The following is an 18,265-nucleotide window of genomic DNA, read 5'->3' as shown; positions in this document are numbered from 1 at the left end:
CCCCCGGCAGCGCCACCGCCGCTGTCACCGTCACCTGCGGGGCCCTGCGGGGTCACGGTGACGGGGGACGGGGCCGCGGGGGGTGGCGGCCACTCCGTGTCCCCCCGTGTCCCCCAATGTCCCCCACACGTCCCTTGTGTCCCTCCCGTGTCCCCCCCGTGTCCCCCCGGTGTCCCCGCGCGTCCCCCTCACTCCATCCCGCCATGGGCGTGGCCTGTGCCACAGTGGGCGTGTCCCCATAGCAGAGTGGGCGGTCCTATCCCTGCAGTGGGCGTGTTCTCCACCACAGGGGCGTGTCCCCCTAGTGGGCGTGGCCCTCCCCGCGTGGGCGTGGCCGGCGCGCGCTTCCCGCGGCAAAAGTGCGGCGGGCGCCAACTTCGGGCAAAACTTTCCCCGCGCGCCGCCGGCACCGGGACCCCCGGGACCCCCCGGCACCCCCCCGGCCCCGCGGAGCCCCCGCCATGCCCGGCCGGGGCTGACAGCGCCGCCATGTACTCCCCGTACTGCCTCACCCAGGTACGGCCGCGCCGGGAGTCCGCGACCGGGGGGCGCCGGTAACGGCGGCGGTGCGGGGGGGGGTGAGGGGGGGGGTGTTACCGGTGCCCTTTGCTGCTCACCGTCATCGGCTGCTGCCCCCCGAAAATGGGGGGGTAACGGGTGCGGGGCGACCCCTCCGCGGGCGCCGGTGCCTCCCGGGGCAGCGGGCGCGGAGCTGGGGCCGGTCCCGGGGCTGCCGTCCCGCGCCCGCTGCTCGGTGCGGGGGCTCCCGGTTGTGCCTGGAACGGAGCGGATCCGAGCCCCGGTGCCGCCGGGGACCCCGCGGGAGGCGCGGGGGGCTCGGAGCGGGACCCCGGTGCCACGGGGGGGTTCGCGTGCCCGGTACGGGCCGGGACGGGCGGGACCCCGGCCCCGGAGCGCGGTTACGGCACCGGGACCCTCCGAGCGCGGCCGGGACGCTCCGGGGGCGACTTCGGGGGCCACACTCGGGCGAAACCCCGCGGGGGCACCGAGTCGGGGGCGCCTCGTTCCGGGGGGGCCGCGGCGCGATCGCGGCGGGGTCCGGGGGGGGCCGCGGTCCCGGTTTTGGGGGGGGGGGGGGGGATTGAGCAGCGGCCGCGTCTCGGAGCGGGCACAACTCGGGGGTCCCCGCTGGGCTCCGCGCCCCCCCCGCGCTGTCCCGGGACTGCCCGGTGCCCCCCCCGGGGCGGTTTGCGGGGCCTCCCCCGCCGGGCGTTGCTGTTCCCCCCCCCGTTGCCCTTTTCTCCCGCTTTTCGGGGCGGTTTTGGCGGCCGGTTGCGTCTGGGCCGGCGGCCAGCGGCGCTTCTCGCAGCTTCGGCGCCCGCCCCGCACACGCGTGTGCACGCGCCAGGGACACGCCAGCGCACACGCGTGTGCCCCGTGTGTGCCCCGCGTGTGCCCCTGCCCGTGCCCGTGACCCCCGCGCCCCCGGACCCGCGCTCGGTACCGGGGCGCTCCCCCCGCGCCGCCCTGCCCGCCCCGGGGCGGCTTTGGGCCGGTGCCACCGGCGGATTCCGGGCCAGCGGCTGCGCCGGGAGCGCCCGGAGCGGGGCTGTGGGACGGGCGGGCGCGGGATGGCCTCGGGGCAGCGGCGGACGGTGTCCTCCCGGTGTCCCCCGGTGTCCTCCGGGTGTCCCCTGGTGTCCCCCGGTGTCCCCTGGTGTCCCCTGGTGTCCTGGCAGCGGCTCCGGCCTCCTTGGGGACACCTCAGGCTGTGGCTGGCGGTGTCCCGCATCACCTCCGTGTCCCCTCTGTGTCCCTCTGCATCCCTGCCATGTCCCTTCGTGTCCCCCCGTGTCCCTTCGTGTCCCCCCCGTGTCCCCTCCCGCCGCACGGAGCCACCCCCGGCCCGTCCTCGTCCCTGTCCCCATCCCGGCTGTCACCACCGGGGTGTCCCGGGCAGGTGGGGACACCCCAGCCCTGTCCCGGTGCCATCGGGGGGTGGTGACCGAGTCCGTCACCGGGGCAGGGCTGGCAGGAGCCGTGGTGGCACAGGTGTGACATACGTGTGTGACAGAGCACAGGTGGGACAGCACACGTATGAAAAGGCGCATCCGTGACACGCGTGTGGCTGAGGACAGGTGTGACAATTGAGCGACAGGGCACAGGCGTGACACACGCGTGTGATGGCACGCAGATGTGACACACGCGTGCGACAAGGCACAGGTGTGACAAGGACAGAGCCGCACACGCGTGTGCCACAGCCCCGTGCACACGTGGCAGCCGCACTGGTGACACGCGTGTGCCACGGGCGCGTGCCAGGCGTGCGGCACGGCCCCGCCGTGTGCCAGCCCCGGTGCCCCCCGAGCCGCGCGTGGCTGATGCAATCGGGGCAGGGGGAGGCACCAACCCCCCCCCGGAGCCACAAACGGGGGGGACACGGAGGGGACACAACGTGGGGGGGACACACGGGAGGACACGCAGAGGGACACATGGGGGGGGGACGTGTGGCTTTCCGTGTGACCCCCGGGCACGCGTGGCTCCGTGCGTGCCCCCCCCCGCACCCCCGTGCCGCAGTGCTGGGCTCAGCCCCCTCCCCGTGTCCCCCTCCCCGTGTCCCCATCCCCGTGTCCCCCTCCCTGTATCCCCATCCCTGTGTCCTCCCCGTGTTCCCCCCTTGTCCCCCCCGTGTCCCCCTCATGTCCCCCTCCCCGTGTCCCCCTCCCCGTGTCCCCATCCCCGTGTCCCCATCCCCGTATCCCCCTCCCGTGTCCCCATCCCCATATCCCCATCCCCGTGTCCTCCCCTTGTCCTCCCCGTGTCCCCCTCCCCGTGTCCCCCTCCCCGTGTCCCCCCGCTCGCCGGCGGCATCAATAATGGAGGAGCCTTGGCCGGGCCGGGGGGGCCCTGAATTATTGATGGGCCACAAAAAGCTTTCTTGGACGCCGCAGCACCGCGGGCCCCCCCGGCCCGGGCTGGCACCGATCCACGGCGGGGGCCGGGCCGCGGGGTCCGCGCCGGGCGGGAGCGGGGCCGGGGCTGCGGGGAACGCCCGGCACGGCCCGGAACGGCCGCGCTCGCTCCCGCGCCGCCGAACCGCGGCCGAACCGCGCGGTGCCCCCCGGGACCCCCCCCCAGAGCCCGGCCCGGATGCGGGGTCCCGGCTGGGAGCGGGGGAAGCGCGGGGCGGATGCTCCGGTTCCCCTCGAGCCGCCCGCACGCCCGGGATGCTCCACGTGGCCGCGGGCAGGGCCGGGCGGGCGCTTCCCGTGCGCGCCCCCGAACGGCGGAGCCCCCCCATGCCATGCCATCCCATCCCGAGCGTGCCACGGCGCCCCCGCAGTGCCAGCCAACCCCCCCCCCCCCCCCCCGGTGCCAGGGTGCCCCCCCGAGCCCCCCGTGCCCCCTTCTGGGCCGCCTGGTTCCCTGCCAGAAGCATCCGGCGCGTTCTGTGCGAGGCCACCTGGATGCCGAGGTCCCCCCCGGGCGCCGGGGCCCTCCCGAGCCCCCCCGGGCCCGCGCTCGGGGGTCCAGGATGCCCCCGAGCCGCTGCCCCCCCCCCGGCCGCCCTCCTCCCCCCCCTCGGCACACACGGGAGGGTCTTGGCAGCGGCGTCAGGGGCCGCCGGGGGGATTTTTGGCGGCAATTCCGGCTGTTTCGGGCTGTTTTCTCTCGCGGCGAAGCCGAGGGCCGGGGGGAGCTGGCAGCGGCGCGGGAGGGCGGGCGCAGCCGGGGCGGGGGGGGCTGCAGGAGAGGGAAGGGGGGGGGGGGCACAGCTCGCTCGGTTTGTGGTGGATTTTTTTTTTTTTTTTTCTTTTTTCTCATTTTTCCCTTTTTTTTTTTTTTTTTTTTTGTCTTTTTTTCCCTCTTTTCTGTTTTTTCTGGGCTTTTCCCTCCCGCTCCGGCGCCGCCCCCCCTGCCGCCGCGCTGGCGCTCTGCCGGGCGCTCGCAGCTGCGGACGCGGCGACGTGGCTTCGCCCGAGACTGCGGCTCAATGCGGGCCCGGCGCAGCCAAACCCGCGGCACCGCGGCACCGGCCCCGGACCCCGCCTCGGCACCGGGACCCCCGCCCCGCCCGGAGCCCCGGCCCGCGTGCCCGCCCCGCGCCCGGGCCTCCGGAACCTTCCGCGCTGGCCGGGGCCGCGCCGGGCGGGGGTCGCGGGTGCTGGGAGGGGGTCCGGGTGTGAGGGCGGGGGCAGCGGGGCCGGCGGCTCTTTGTGGGTGCTGGGTCTGGGGGCGATGGAGGCGCTCGGGGCGCTGACCCCGGACACCTGGGCTGGCCTGGCGACACCGGGCCTGGCCTGGCGGTCGCTCTGGTGTCCTGGGGGTGGCTCTGGTGTGCCAAGAGGTCACTCAGGTGTCCAGAGGGGTCACTCAGGTGTCAGGGAGGGGCCCCAGGTGTCCCCAAGCCCCCCCTGCACCGAGCAGATGCTGCTGGGCCTGGCCCTGGGGTCCTGTGCGGGCTCCCGGGCCAGGGGGGGGTCACCACCATGCCCAGCCCCCCCAGGAAAACCTCCCCAGAGCTGCGGCTTTGGGTTGAAAACCGCGAGGTTTGGGGCTGGGCCGAGCCGCTGCCCAGGCCCGCTGCCGAAACGCCCAAATTTTGGTTTCTTTCCTTTGCACAGAGGGATTTAATTACCGGGGGGGGTGCGGAGGGGGAAAAGCGTTGGCTCCGAGTGCCGCGTCCGGGATTTTGGGGGCAGAAACGTCGGGTTTGGGCCGTTCCGCGCTGGGGCCGCCACGGGGCCGGGGCAGGCGGCCAAATCCGGGCCGGGGGCGGCCGGGGGGGAGCGGGACCCCCGGGAACCCCCCCGGCCCCGGGGCCGTCCTCGCCCGACCCTTTTTGCACGAGGGCTTTGCACGAGCACGAGGGGCCGCAGAGGGACCCCCCCCCCCCCCCCAAACCTCCACGTTCCCCCCCGCTCGGGGATTTTTGGGGCGAATCCGCGAGGTTTCGGCCAAGCCCCCCCCGGGGGTCTCAGCCCCCCCTCCCCATCCCCCCCTCCCCGTGCTCCCCTCCCCCCCCCCCCGGGGTCCCCCCATTGCACGCGCGGGGCGCACTCGCCCCCCCCCCCCATTCGTGCCACGCCCCCTTCTGTTAAACCACGCCCACCTAGCCACGCCCCCTCGGCGCTGGCCAATGGGGAGGCCGCTCCCCCCGCGCGCTGCGCTCCCATTGGCCGCCGCCGCTCCGGTCCCGGTGCCAAAAAGGGGCCGCGGTGGCTCCGCGCGCTCCGCGCCCGCGGCGGCGGCGGCTCCGGGACCCCCCGACAGCGACACCCCCAAACCCCCCAAAAACCGGGACCTCGGGACCCCTGCCCGCACACACACACCGCGAACCGGGCACCGGGCACCGCACGGAACCCCGCACCGGGATCCCCCCATCGCCGGTAACCGGGACCCCGCACTGCCAGCCCGGACCCCGGCGCTCCATCCCGCCGGTACCGGGATCCCCGACACCTGAGCGTCCCCCAGCATCGTCCGCACCCCCGGGCCCGCCCCCGCCTCCCGGTAGTCCCCCGTTAACCCCTTCCCCCCCGCTCGGTGTGCGCCCCCCGTCCCCGCCTGTCGCCCCCCGGCTCTGCCCCGCCGGGGCCCGACTGGCAGCTGCCGACGGCCGGGATGAGCCGCCGCGATGGTACGGACGGGACGGGACGGGCCGGGACGGGAGCGGCGGGGCCGGGCACCGGGACACGCACCGGGGGCACCGGGGACTGCGACAGCGGCCGGGAAGGGGCCGGGCACCGGCGGCACCGGGAGCGGGGAGAAGGGAAGGGCAGCGGAGGCGCTGGCAGGGGAACGGAGGCGGCACCGGGAACTGCTGGGGACGGGGATCGGTGGCACCGGCGCTGGCTCGGCAGCGGGGACCGGCGCTGGGGATGGGGACCGGGGGGCCGAGCCGCGACGGCAGCGGGAGCATCACCGAGAGGCGGACGGTGACGAGCGGGGAGGGACGGGGCTGATGTGACACCGGGAACGGGCTGCCGTGGCACCGGGGATGGGGCTGTGGCGGTACCCGAGACAGGGCTGGGGTGGCACCGGGAACGGGGCTGTGGTGATACCGGGGATGGGGCTGTGCCGGCACCGGGAACGGAGCTGTGGTGACACGGGAACGGAGCTGTGGTGACACCGGGAACGGGGCTGTGGCGGTACCGGGGATGAGCCTGCAATGGCACCGGGAACGGGTCTGTGATGACACCGGGCATGAGACTGTGGCGGTGACACCGGGGACAGGGACGGGACTGGGACGGGCTCAGCCATCCCCGCTCCGGCCACACGGGAGCCCCGCGGCACCGGGAGCCGCCTCTTCCCCGGGGCACCGGAACCCGTAGCATCCCCGCGGGGCCGGGACTGCCGGGACTGCCGGGATCCCTCTGGGCCTGCCGGGACTGCCGGGATCCCCCATCTCCGGTGCCCGCGGGACGGGGACGGGGACGGGGATGGGGCCGGGCGCGGGTGGTGCCCGGCGGGGCCGCCCAGCCCAGCCCGGCCCGGCCCAGCCCGTGCCTGTTGTGCCCTCCCGCGCAGGATGAGTTCCACCCCTTCATCGAGGCGCTGCTGCCCCACGTCCGGGCCTTCTCGTACACCTGGTTCAACCTCCAGGCCCGCAAGCGCAAGTACTTCAAGAAGCACGAGAAGCGGATGTCCAAGGAGGAGGAGCGCGCCGTCAAGGACGAGCTGCTGGGCGAGAAGCCGGAGGTCAAGCAGAAATGGGCCTCGCGCCTCCTGGCCAAGCTGCGCAAAGGACATCCGGCCCGAGTGCCGCGAGGACTTCGTGCTCTCCGTCACCGGCAAGAAGGCGCCGTGCTGCGTGCTCTCCAACCCCGACCAGAAGGGCAAGATCCGCCGCATCGACTGCCTGCGCCAGGCCGACAAGGTGTGGCGGCTGGACCTGGTGATGGTCATCCTGTTCAAGGGCGTCCCGCTGGAGAGCACGGACGGCGAGCGCCTGGCCAAGGCGCCGCAGTGCGCCAGCCCCGGGCTCTGCGTGCAGCCCCACCACATCGGCGTCACCATCAAGGAGCTCGACCTCTACCTGGCCTACTTCGTGCACTCGCCGGGTGAGTGAGGGGGCTGCCGAGCCCCCAGACCCCGACCCCGGTGGCGGGCACGGCGGGCACGGTGCCCGGCCCTGCCCGGAGTCCCCGCGCCCCACCTGGGGCGTCCCTGCCCGGCCTCGCTCGCACAAAGCGGCGCCGAGTGCCAGCGCACGCGCCCGGTGCTGCCTGCCAAGCCCGCGTGCCAGGGTGGGCACCGGCATTGGCACCGGATGGGTGCTGGGTTTGGCTACGGGATTGGAACCGGGATGGAACCAGGGTGGGCATTGGGTTTGGTACCAGGATGGGCACCGGGATTGGCACCGGGGCCCGCGCCGGACACCGGGATCCGTGCTGCAGGCACCGGGCTGTGCCAGGGCTGTGCCAAGCGCCCGTGCCCGGGGATTTCAGTTTCACACATGGGGCCTGGGGGTGCCACATGTGTGCACACAGGGCTGGGGGTGTCACACGAGTGTGAACACAGGAATGGGGGTGGCTCACACGAGTGTGCAAACGCAGCTGAGGCGGGGGGGCACACACATGTGGACGTGGGGGGAGACCCCAGCCCGGGCGCTCGCCCTCCCCGTCCCTGCAAGCTGCAGTTTTGAGGTTGAATCCAAAGGGTTTGGGGAATTCTGGGGCTGGATCCAGGGGCTTTGGGCAGTTTTGGGGCCGGATCCAAGAGGTTTAGACAATTTTGGGGTTGGATCTGGGGGGTTTAGGCAATTCAGGGGTTTGGGTGTCTCCGGTGCCCCCGTCCTTTGCGGGCGCTGAGGGCACTGATGGAGCCGCTCTGGGGGTGCCCATCCCGCCCCCTCCCAAATCCCCCGACCCCGCACACCCACGGGGGGGTCCCAGCCCCCCCTCCGTGCCCCCCACCCCCCCCCCGCCCCCCCCGGCCCAGCTGCCGGGGCTCCAATCCCCCGAACGCGGCTCCCACCCGCGCCGCCAAAATGGCCCCGGTTGGCACCGTGCCCCCGGTGCGCGGCACGAGGCCCCGCCGGCAGCCCCGGCCCCCCCCCGCCGGCCCCCCCGCGGCCCCCCCGCCCCCTCCCCACGCCGGGGGCCCTTTGGCTGCCGCGGCCCGGGGGGGGCTCGCTGCCAACCCCCCCCTTGCACGTAAGATGGCGGCGCCTGTTGGCACCCGAACCGCTCTGCGGCACCGCGGCCCCCGGCACCGGGACCCCCGAGCTGTGAGAGCCCCCCAGAGAGACCCCCCGGTACCGGGACCCCCGTGCCAAAGGGTGACACCCCCGCCCACAAAAACCCCCCCGGCACCGGGACCCCCGAGCCGTGAGACCCCCCCCCCCTCAGAACCCCCCCGGTACTGGGACCCTCCCAGAGGCCCCCCCCCCCCCTTCAGCACCGGGACCCCTGAGCTGTGAGACCCCCCCCTCAGAACCCCCCCCGGTACCGGGACCCCCGAGCCAAGGGGTGTCACCCCCCCCCAGCCCAGAGTCCCCCCCGGCACCCCTGGCACAGCCCCGGGGGGACACCTGGGGACACACTGGGGTCCCCTCCGCACGGGGAGGGGGTCTGGGGGTCTGCAGAGGGGGGCGGGCACGGGGATGGGGTGACGGGGGGGGGCTGCGGGGGGGTCGGGGGGGGTTTGGGGGGGTCCAGGTGCGCTGCGGGCGCTGCCCAGGTGCTGCCCCCCCCCCCTCCCCCCCCCAGTGCGGGGGACGCAGGTGCGGGGATGGGGGGGGGCCACCCCCGGGGGGGGGGAGGGGGGCGCAGCTGCCTGGCAGCACCTGAGACCCCCCCCCAATCACGGGCAGGGGCTGGGGGGGCTCTGGGGCTGAGGGGGGGGTGCAGGGACCTCCCCCCCCCCCGCCTGGAGGGGATTTGGGGCTGGGGGAGGACCCGGAGGGGGGGGGGGGGGGGTCCGACACGCGCCCGCCACGCGCTCTCCACACACCCCCTCGGCAAAGGTCGCGACCCCGCGCGTGCCCCGGTGACCCCTGACCCCCCAGGGGTCGCACGGTGGGGTCACCACCGGGACAGCGGGGGGGGGGGGGGCGGTGCTGACCCCCGCCCCCCCCCGGGAACGGCTCCGAGGGGGCACAAACGGAGCCCCGGTGGGTGGGGGGGGGGGGGGGAGAGACCCCCAACAATCCGGGCTGGATGGGGGGGGGGGGTCCCACGGGCTGGGGGTCCCGGGGGGGTTCCCAGGTGTGGGGGGGGGGGGTCCCGGGGGGGTGTGTGTGTGTTTTGGGGGGGTCCCCGGGCGCGCGGTGCCCCCCCCGCCCGGCGCAGACAATGGGCGCTTTGTTGGCGCTGCCCGCTGGCGGGGGGCCAGAGCGCATTCCTGGCCCCCGGCCCGGCCCCGCGGCGGCCCCCGAGCCCCCCCGGCTCCCCCGGTTCCCCCCCGGCCCGGCCCGGCCCGGCCCCGTGCCAGCCCCGAGCCCCCCCCGGGCCCCCCCGTGCCAGCCCCCCCCAAATCATCATCATCATCATCATCATCATCATCATCATCATCATCGCCACCTGGCCCAGGGGGGTACCGGAATGGGGGGGTGGGGACACCCCCAAACCGGGCTCGGGATGGGGGGGGGGGAGGGAGAGCGGCCCGGGGGGGGCTGCGGGCACCGGCGGCGTCACCTCGAGCGACCCCGCGGGAACAACGGGGCCTTGAGCGGCACCGGGGCCGCCCCGCCCTCGCTCCCTCCGTGTCCCGGGGGCACCGCGGGGTCGGGGGGGGGTCCGGGGCCATGGCTGACCGCCCCTCCCCCGGTTGTGTCCCCCCTGCCCAGATTCGGGACAATCGGACAGCGCCACAACCACAGGGGGACGCGGACATCAAACCACTGCCCAACGGTGCGTGTCCCCAAAGTGTCCCCAAGGTGTCCCCGCGTGTCCCCCCGGGGTCCCCAGAGTCCTTGTAATGTCCCTGAGGTGTCCCCGAGGTGTTGCAGTGTCTCCCCGTGTCCCTGCGGTGTCCCTGCGGTGTCCCTGCGGTGTCCCTGCGGTGTCCCCTGTCCCCACAGTGCCCTCGGTGTCCCCTCGGTGTCCCCCTGCAGCGTCCCCAGTTCCCGTCTTCACCCCGCCCCGTGTCCCCCCGTGTCCCCCCTGTCCTGTCACCCCCTCTCTGCCCCACTTTCCCGGCACTATCCCCTGTCCCCCGTGTCCCCCCGTGTCCCCCCTGTCCTGTCACCCCCGCTGCCCCCCTGACCCCGGGGTGTCCCCCCCCCCCCGTGTCCCCAGGCCACCTGACCTTCCAGATTGCTTTGTCACCTCGGGGGTCTGGAACGTGACGGAGCTGGTGAGGGTGTCCCAGAGTAAGTGGGGACAGCACGGGGGGGGACACCGGGGGGGGGGGTCTGGGGTGAAGGGACACTGGGGGGACATCGGGGGACACCTGGGGGGTCTGGGAGGGGGGGACACCAGGGGAACACTGGGGGGACACTGGGGAACACTGGGGGGACATGGGGGACACTGGGGAACACTGGGGGGACACTGGGGAACGCTGAGGACACCAGGGGGGTCCGGGCAGGGGGGACACCAGGGGGACACTGGGGAGACACCAAGGGTACCCCCGCGTGTCCCCCCGTTGTGGGTGTGTCCCCCACGTGTGCCCCGTGTCCCCCCCAGCCCCCGTGGCCACGGCGTCGGGCCCCAACTTCTCCCTGGCTGACCTGGAGAGCCCGGGGGCTACTACAACATCAGCCCCGTGGCGCTGGGCCGCCGGCCCCTGGGACCCCCGCCCGCCAGGTACGGACCCCCGGCACCCCCGGGACCCCCCCAGGCCCCTCTCTGGGGGTGCTCCCCCATCCAGCCCCCCCCTTTTTGCGGTGTTCCCACCCCCCAGGACCACCCTGGACCCCAGCCCTGGGGTCTGGCTGTTCCCCCTCGCGCCCCCCAAACCCCTGGGATCCCCAGAACCTGCCCGGAGCCCCCCTTTGGGGGTTCAGCCCCAGCCCCCGGGATTTGGGGGGCTCTGCTTTGCATCCCTGGGACCCCCCCCCTTGGCCCCTGGATGCTGTTGGGGGGGCGGCGGGACCCCTGGGCCGGCCCGGACACCTCGTGGGGTGACACCCCTGACCCCGGAGGTGACACTGCCGACCCCAGGGTGACCCCGCTGTCCCCGCAGCGGCCCCAAGCGCCCCAAGGCTCTGACGAGGCCGACCTGGACGCCCCCGGCGATGACGTGTTCTACCCCGGCCCGGGGCGGTCCCCCGGCCCCCGGCAGCAGCCAGGGCCCCTGGGGGGGGGACGTCGACACCGGTGCGTGACGGTGACACGGGGGGGGGGGGGGACACCGGGAGGGGAGGGGGGCAACGGGGAGGGCACCGTGGGGACATGGCGAGGGACGGGGGACATGGGGAGGGACATTGAGAGGGGACACCGGGAGAGGAGGGGGTAACGGGGAGGGTCTGGGGGCACCGGGGGGGCGCCAGGGAGGGAGAGGGGACATGGGGAGGGACATTGAGAGGGGACACCGGGAGAGGAGGGGGTAACGGGGAGGGTCTGGGGGCACCGGGGGAACACCGGGGAGGCTCCGGTGGCACCGGGGGAATACCGGGGAGGGAGAGGGGACATGGGGAGGGACATTGAGGGGACACCGGGAGGGGAGGGGGTGACGGGGAGGGTCTGGGGGCACCGGGGGAACACCCGGGGAGGCTCCGGTGGCACCGGGGAACACCGGGGAGGGGTCGCTCTGGGGAGGGGTCTCACGGCGGGGAGGGGGGGGGTTTACCGGGGTGCAGCTGCCCCCTCCCCGACCCCTCCCCTGTTTTTCCCCCCAGGCCCGGCGGCGCTGAAGAAGTCGGGCAAGCTGGATTTCTGCAGCGCGCTGTCGGGACACGGCGCCGCGCCCCGCATGGCCTTCGGCCACCACCCCCTGCCCGTGCTGGCCGGCGTCCGCCCCGGTGAGAGCCCCGGCACCCCCGGAGCCGCTGCCCGGTGCCTCCCGGTGCCCCCGGGCCGGGCGGGAACCCCGGGAACCGCGGGCGGGCTGCGGGGAGGGCGGGCCGGGGCGGGCGGGGGTCCGGGACGGGACGGGGATGGGGAGGGGTCCTGGTGGTCGCGCTGGCGCTGAGGGTCCCTGCAGGCAGCCCGCGGGCCTCGGCCTCGGCGCTGCACTTCCCGTCGGGGTCCCTCCTGCCCCAGTCGAGCCCCTACTTCGCCCACCCCACCATCCGCTACCACCCACGGGCAGGACTCGCTCAAGGACTTCGTGCAGTTCGTCTGCGCCGACGGCGCCGCCCAGGGCCCCCAGGTGCGGCGGGGACGGGCCCGGGGGGCGCGGGGACACCGGGGGACACGCGCGGACAAACGGGGCACACCGGGGCACACCGGGAACCCCGCCCCCGGAGGGGCAGGGCCGCGCCCCTGGATGCAAATGAGGCTGAGGAGGCGGGGCGTGTATGCAGATGAGGCGCGAGTAGGTGCGCGAGATGCAAATAAGGCGAGAGGGGCGGGGCCTGTCAGCAAATACACACCAAGGGGCGGTGCTTGTGTGCAAATACACCACAGGGGGCGGGGGTCTGTATGCAAACGAGCCCAGGTGGCCGCGCCGGCTGCCGAGGGGGTGACGGGGACGCCCAAACTCCCGCCCCGGGGACCCCAAACTCGGGGACCCCCCCCTCACCTGGAGCCGCCCTCACCTGGGGGATCCCCCACCTGTGCGACCCCCACCTGGGCGCACCCCGGGGGCCGCAGGGCCCCTCCGCGACCCCCGCCCGCCCCTCCCGTGCCCGCCCCTCCCTCCGTCCGTCCGTCCCTCCCGCCGGTGCCGCTGCCCCTCTCGGGGGTCCCGATGGTCCCGGTGGTCCCGCCCATGGCTCCCGGGGGTCCCGGGGGTCCCGGGGTCCGTCACCGTGTTCTCGTTGCAGCCGTGCGGGGGCGCAGGGCCGGGCCGGGGGGGCTGCGGGGGCCCCCCTGCCCCGACCCCTGCCCCTGCCCCCGCCGGAGCCCAAAGCCCCCAGCGGCCCCCCCCGGCGGAGCCCCCCCCGCACCCCGTAAGTGCCCCCGGCACCACCGGGACCCCCCCGGGACCCCCCGGCGCCACCCCCGCACCCCACGGCTCCCCCCGCGCCCGCAGCCGGGCCCCGGCCGTGGGGGGCGGGGGGCGGGGGGGGGCGCAGGTGAGGGGGCAGGGGGGGCTCAGACAGGTGAGGGGGGCCCAGGTGGGGGCGCAGCTTGGGGGGGCAGCAGCGAGGTCCAGGAGCCCAGGTGTGGGTGCAGGTGTGAAGTACAGGTGCCCAGGTGTGAAGTGCAGGTGCCCAGGTGTGGGTCCAGGTGGCCCAGGTGTGGGTGCAGGTGCCCAGGTGTGGGTCCAGGTGCCCAGGTGTGAAGTGCAGGTGCCCAGGTGTGGGTCCAGGTGCCCAGGCGTAGGATGCAGGTGCCCAGGTGTGGGTCCAGGTGCCCAGGTGTGAGTGCAGGTGCCCAGGTGTGGATGCAGGTGCTCAGGTGTAAGCGCAGCAGCGAGGTGCAGGTGCCCAGGTGTGGGTGCAGCTGTGGGTGCAGGGCACTGCAGGTGCCACTTCAGGAGCTCCGAGCTGGTGCCAGCAGGTGCCAGGTGACAGGGTGACCCTGGTGCCAGCAGGTGACACAGTGACCCAGGTGACAGGGTGACCCGGGTGGCAGGAGCAGGTGCCAGCAGGTGCCAGCAGCAGGTGACAGATGATACATTGACCCAGGTGCCAGCAGGTGACACAGTGACCCAGGTGGCAGGGTGACCTGGGTGCCAGGTAACAGGTACCAGGGTGCCAGCAGGTGCCAGCAGCAGGTGCCAGGTGACCCAGGTGTCAGTGCCTCAGGTGCCAACAGCAGCAGGTGCCAGCAGGTGCCAGCAGCAGGTGCCAGGTGACACAGTGACCCGGGTGCCAGCAGGTGCCAACAGCAGGGGACAGGTGACAGGTGACACAGTGCCCAGCAGGTGACACAGGTGCCCGCCCGGCCCGGCTGCCCGTGCATCCTCACCTGCATCATCGCCATCGCTCACCGGTCACCGGCCCCGGTGCTCATCCCCCCCCCCCCCCCCCCGGTCATTCCAGCGGCTCCTTTGCCATTTCCGCCCCTTTTTACCCCATTTCCGCGGGGGGGGAGGGGCGGGGGGATCCCGGAGCCACCTGAGCCCCCCGGGGGGGGGGAGGGGCGCACCTGAGGCTCCTCCCTGCCCCCCCTCGGGGGTCCCACACAGGTGAGTACCTGGGGGGGGCGGGGGGGCGCCGGGCACACCTGGGGGGGGTGGGCGGTACCTGGGGGGGGTGGGCGGTGCCCGCACCTATCCGGGGGGGCGGGGCCGGGCTGAGCCCCCTCTCCCCGCAGCATTCGCAGCGTCAGGCGCCGCCGCTGCCCCCCGCCTTGTCGGCCTCGGACCCCGCGACGGCAACTTTCTGAGCCTGCCCCAGCAGCAGGTACGGCACACCTGGGGACACACCTGGGAACCCGGGGACACATCTGGGAACCCGGGGACACATCTGGGACACACCTGGGACACAGCTCGGACACATCTGGGACAGCTGGGGACAGCTGGGGACACACCTGGGAACCCGGGCACACACCTGGGACACACCTGGGACACGTCTGGGACAGCTGGGGACACCTGGGACACCCCCTGCACACCTGGGAACCCCCCGGGACCCCCAGACCCGCCCCTGCACACCTGAGCCGACCCCCCCACACCTGACCCCCCCCCCCAGTCACACCGGGCTGGCAACCCCCGGCCACGCCCCCGCGGTGACGTCACTGCGGGGGACAAAGGGGGGCGTGGTCAGGTCGCCCCGGCACGGCCGCCATTGGCCCCCCCTGCCCCGTGGCACGACGCCCGATTGGCTGCCTGCCCTGCGCACGCGGCCGCTGATTGGCTGCCTGCCCTGAAGCCGCGGCCGCTGATTGGCTGGCGCGGGCGCGCGGGGCGCGGAGCCAATGGGGAGCTGAGCCAGGGCCGGCAGCCAATGGGAGCGCTCGGCGCGCCGAGAGCAGCGGAACCCCATTGGCTGGCACGGCCAGGCGGGAGGGGGCGTGGCCGGAGCTGATTGGCTGGCACCGGCGGGGCCTTGGCAGGTTGCGGGCGCTGCGGCTGCACCGCGCGATCTCATTGGCTGCGCGCGGTGGTGCGGCGGCGGCTCGGCCAATGGCGGGGCGGGGGCTCGCGGGCGGGGCGTGGCCAGGCTTTGGGGTGCTGCCCCCATTTCCCCCCCCCGCACCATGTGCCCACCTTGGGGACCCCCGGGACCCCCCTGAGGGGCGGCCACGCCCACTTTTTGGGGGGGCCTGGGGGCGGGGCGACCCCAAAACACTGGGGCGGGGTCCTGGGGGCTCCATCCTCCCTCTCTCTGGAGACCCCACCCCAATTTTGGGGGGGCCTGGAGGGGTCTCGGGGCTTCATCCACCCCCTCTCTGGAGACCCCAACCAACTTTAGGGGTTCCATGGACGGTCAGGAAGGGTTTGCCCCCCCCCCCCCCCCCCAGCGACCCCCGAGCTTTCAGGGGGGGCTCATCTCTTTATGGGGGGGTCGGGGGACCCCCAAACCTGGGGATTTCGGGGTCACGACCTCCCCTCCGCAGCCTATGGGGGGTTTGGGTGTCCTGGGGGGGGTCTAGGGGGGGGGGGTTCTGGGTTTGTGCCCCCCTCCCCACTGACCCCCCCATTTCCCACCCCCCCCTCCAGTCCTGGTTCCTCTGACGCCGCCCCCGGACGAGGAGAAACCGCCCGGAAAAAACGGAGAAAAACGGAAAAAAAAAAAAAGAAAAAAAAAAAAAATTCCACGAAAACCCCCCCCACCACAAAAAGCCGACAAAAATCCCACAAAAAAAAAACCCACAAAAAAAAATCAACAAAAAAAAGACAAAACAAAAAAAAAAAAGCCGCAGCCCCCCCCCCCCCCCACATTTCCTTACCCACCCCCCAAAAAAAACAACAAAACCAAACCCGGCCCCCCCCCCATCCTCGCTGCCGTCCGCCCCCCCCCCCCATGACGTGGATGAGGGTTCGGCCTCTCTGATGTGTCCCCCCCCCCCAAAAAAAAAACCCCTCCCCCACCCCTCAACCCCCACCCCCCCCCCCCGCACACACAGGGTCACCCCGAGGGAATTTGGGGGGGGGCGGGGGGGGCAAAGCAGAGAGTTGGGGGGGGGGGTCGCACCCCCTTTAACCCCCCCCCTCAAAAAACAAAAAAAATTAAAAAAAAATCAAAACCCGCCCCCCCACCCCCCCCCCGCCGCGCGCGCGCCCCCCCCACCCCAATCACCAGCACCCCCCCCCTCCCCCCCCCCGCACCGCGCGCGCCGGGGGGGCCCCCCCTCGCTGCAGGCCAGCGAGAGGGGGGGGACGCGGGGGAGGGGGGGGGCAACACACCCTGACCCCTCCCCCCCCCAACCTTCGGGGTCCCCCCCCCCCAAAAACCCCCAAATCCACCCCAATCCCCCCCCCGCCCTTTTTATCCACCCCCCCCCCGCTCATTTTTTATTAAGTGCAATTACCCCCCCCGCGCCCCCCCCCCTCCCCGGGGTCAAACTCACGCGTTTTGGGGTCAAACCCCCCGGTTTGGGTCAAAACCCCCCCGGTTTGGTCAAACCCACCCTTTTTGGGGATCCCCCCTCATTTTGGGGTCAAACTCCACAATTTTGGGGCTCCCCCCCAATTCTCCCACCCCCCCCCCTCTCTTTGCGCTCCCCCTCCCCCCCAAGGGTCAAACCCCCCCCATTCCCATTTTGGGGTCAAACCCCCCTTTTCGGGTCTCCCCCGCCCCCCGCTCTCCAAGTGCTTTTTTGGGGGAAATCCCAATTTTCCCATTTTCCCCGATTTTTCCCCATCGGGGGCGCTCCCCCCCCCCCCCGATTTTTTTTTATTTTTTATCGTTTTTGGCTCATTTCGCTCCGAGCTCGCGTTCCGGGGGGGGTCACGGGGGGGGGGGGGAATTTGGGGACATTTCGCTCATTTTTGGGGTTTTCTGCACCTTCGGCCGGGTGGGGGGGGGGGTGGGATGGCCCCTCTCCCCCCTTTCCCCTCCCCCCCCCCCGGGATTTTGGGGTCAAACGGACCAAAATCGCCTTTGCCTTAGACCCCCCCCGCGTGCCTTCCCCCCCCCACCCGCGACCCCTCCCCAAAATGGGGACAAATCCCCCGGGCCCCCCCCTTTTGGGGCGCCCCCCTCCCCCCCCTCTCTCTGTGCCCCCACCCCCCCCCGGATTTTGGGACCCCTCCCCCACAATAAACCACACCCCCCCCTCCCCTTCCCCCCCCCCCAATTTTTGGGCTCCCCCCCATTTCGGGGCCCCCCCACCAGCACTGGGGGCCCCCAACATTTGGGGACCCCCCCACCAGCAATGGGCCCCTCCCCCCCCATCCCCTCCCCCCCCCCCCGGGCAATGCGACCCCTCCCCCATCTCCATTTTGGGCCCCCCCGCCCCAAAATCCGCCCTGGGGGGGAGGGGAGGGGCCGATATTTTGGGGGGGGGTCGCGCCCGCACCAGCGTTGCACAATTTGGGGACCCCCCCCCTCACACCCCCCCCCCTGCACGTGGTAGTGACGTCATTTCCCAGGGGGCGGGGCGGCCCCTCCCCCCCTCAGTGCCCCGCCCCTTCCCCCCCCCCATCGCGGGATGAAAATAAATAAAAAAACCGCGGAAAAAAAAAATTAAAAAAAAAAAAAATTTGGGCGGAAAAGGAGAAAAAAGTGGAAATAAAAAATGTCGATACCCGCTGGCAGCGCCTGGCCCGGCCGGGGGGGAAAATTGGGGGTCTGGGGGCTTTGGTGGGGTCCTGGGAGTATTTGGGGGGGCACTTACGGGGGGGGGGGGGATAAGGGAGGGGATATGAGAAACCGGGGGAATTTTGGGGTCTGGGGGGATTTTTTTGGGTCTGGGGCAGATTTTGGGGGTGGTTAGGGGATTTGGGGGGGATTTTTTGGGTCGGGGCAGATTTTGGGGGCGGTTTAGGGGATTTGGGGGGGATTTGGGGGGATTTTTTGGGTCTGGGGCAGATTTTGGGGGCGGTTTAGGGGATTTGGGGGGGGATTTGGGGGGGATTTTTTGGGTCTGGGGCAGATTTTGGGGGTGGTTTAGGGGATCTGGGGGGGTTTTTTGGGTCTGGGGCGGATTTTGGGGTCCCTGCTGGTGGGGGGGGGGCGTGTCCGTCTCCCTCAGTCCCGTGGTTCGAGCGAATTTGGGGAATTTTGGGGATTTCCAGATGATCCTGTTTCCCAGTTCCCTCCCCACACTTTCCCAGTGCTCCCAGTGTCCCCTCTGTCCCTCCCCACCCTGTCCCAGTGCTCCCAGTGCACCCAGTTCCCTCCCCCAGTGCTCCCAGTGTCCATCTGTCA

At 72.8% G+C, this 18,265-nt stretch overlaps 2 protein-coding genes across 2 annotated transcripts in view; one reads left to right on the top strand and one right to left on the bottom strand.

Moving 5' to 3' along the window:
* Positions 1-406: 406 nt before the first annotated feature.
* Positions 407-15,749, top strand: NFIX (nuclear factor I X). The gene is given in 17 exon segments (XM_063181917.1): positions 407-516; positions 6,487-6,699; positions 6,701-7,019; positions 9,749-9,771; positions 9,773-9,812; positions 10,200-10,211; positions 10,214-10,273; positions 10,587-10,634; positions 10,637-10,706; positions 11,086-11,105; positions 11,108-11,169; positions 11,171-11,219; positions 11,741-11,863; positions 12,046-12,143; positions 12,145-12,213; positions 14,268-14,356; positions 15,613-15,749. Coding segments are annotated over 16 exon segments (1,305 nt in total). The 5' UTR covers positions 407-489; the 3' UTR covers positions 14,340-14,356; positions 15,613-15,749.
* LOC134432987 (A-kinase anchor protein 8-like) overlaps positions 14,642-18,265 on the bottom strand; it is a 40,038-nt gene continuing 36,414 nt past the window's right edge. The window contains exons 14-15 of the mRNA XM_063181864.1: positions 17,644-17,727; positions 14,642-15,181 (exon numbers count right to left, since the gene is read on the bottom strand). Of these exons, the coding sequence (XP_063037934.1) occupies positions 14,642-15,181; positions 17,644-17,727 (624 nt within the window). The remainder of the gene's footprint in view (positions 15,182-17,643; positions 17,728-18,265) is intronic.

Source organism: Melospiza melodia (genome assembly GCF_035770615.1).
Source record: "Melospiza melodia melodia isolate bMelMel2 chromosome 17 unlocalized genomic scaffold, bMelMel2.pri SUPER_17_unloc_1, whole genome shotgun sequence".
NCBI lineage: Eukaryota > Metazoa > Chordata > Aves > Passeriformes > Passerellidae > Melospiza > Melospiza melodia.
The sequence above is the reverse complement of the archived record's forward strand: the minus strand, read 5'-3'. Positions and strand labels throughout refer to the sequence as shown.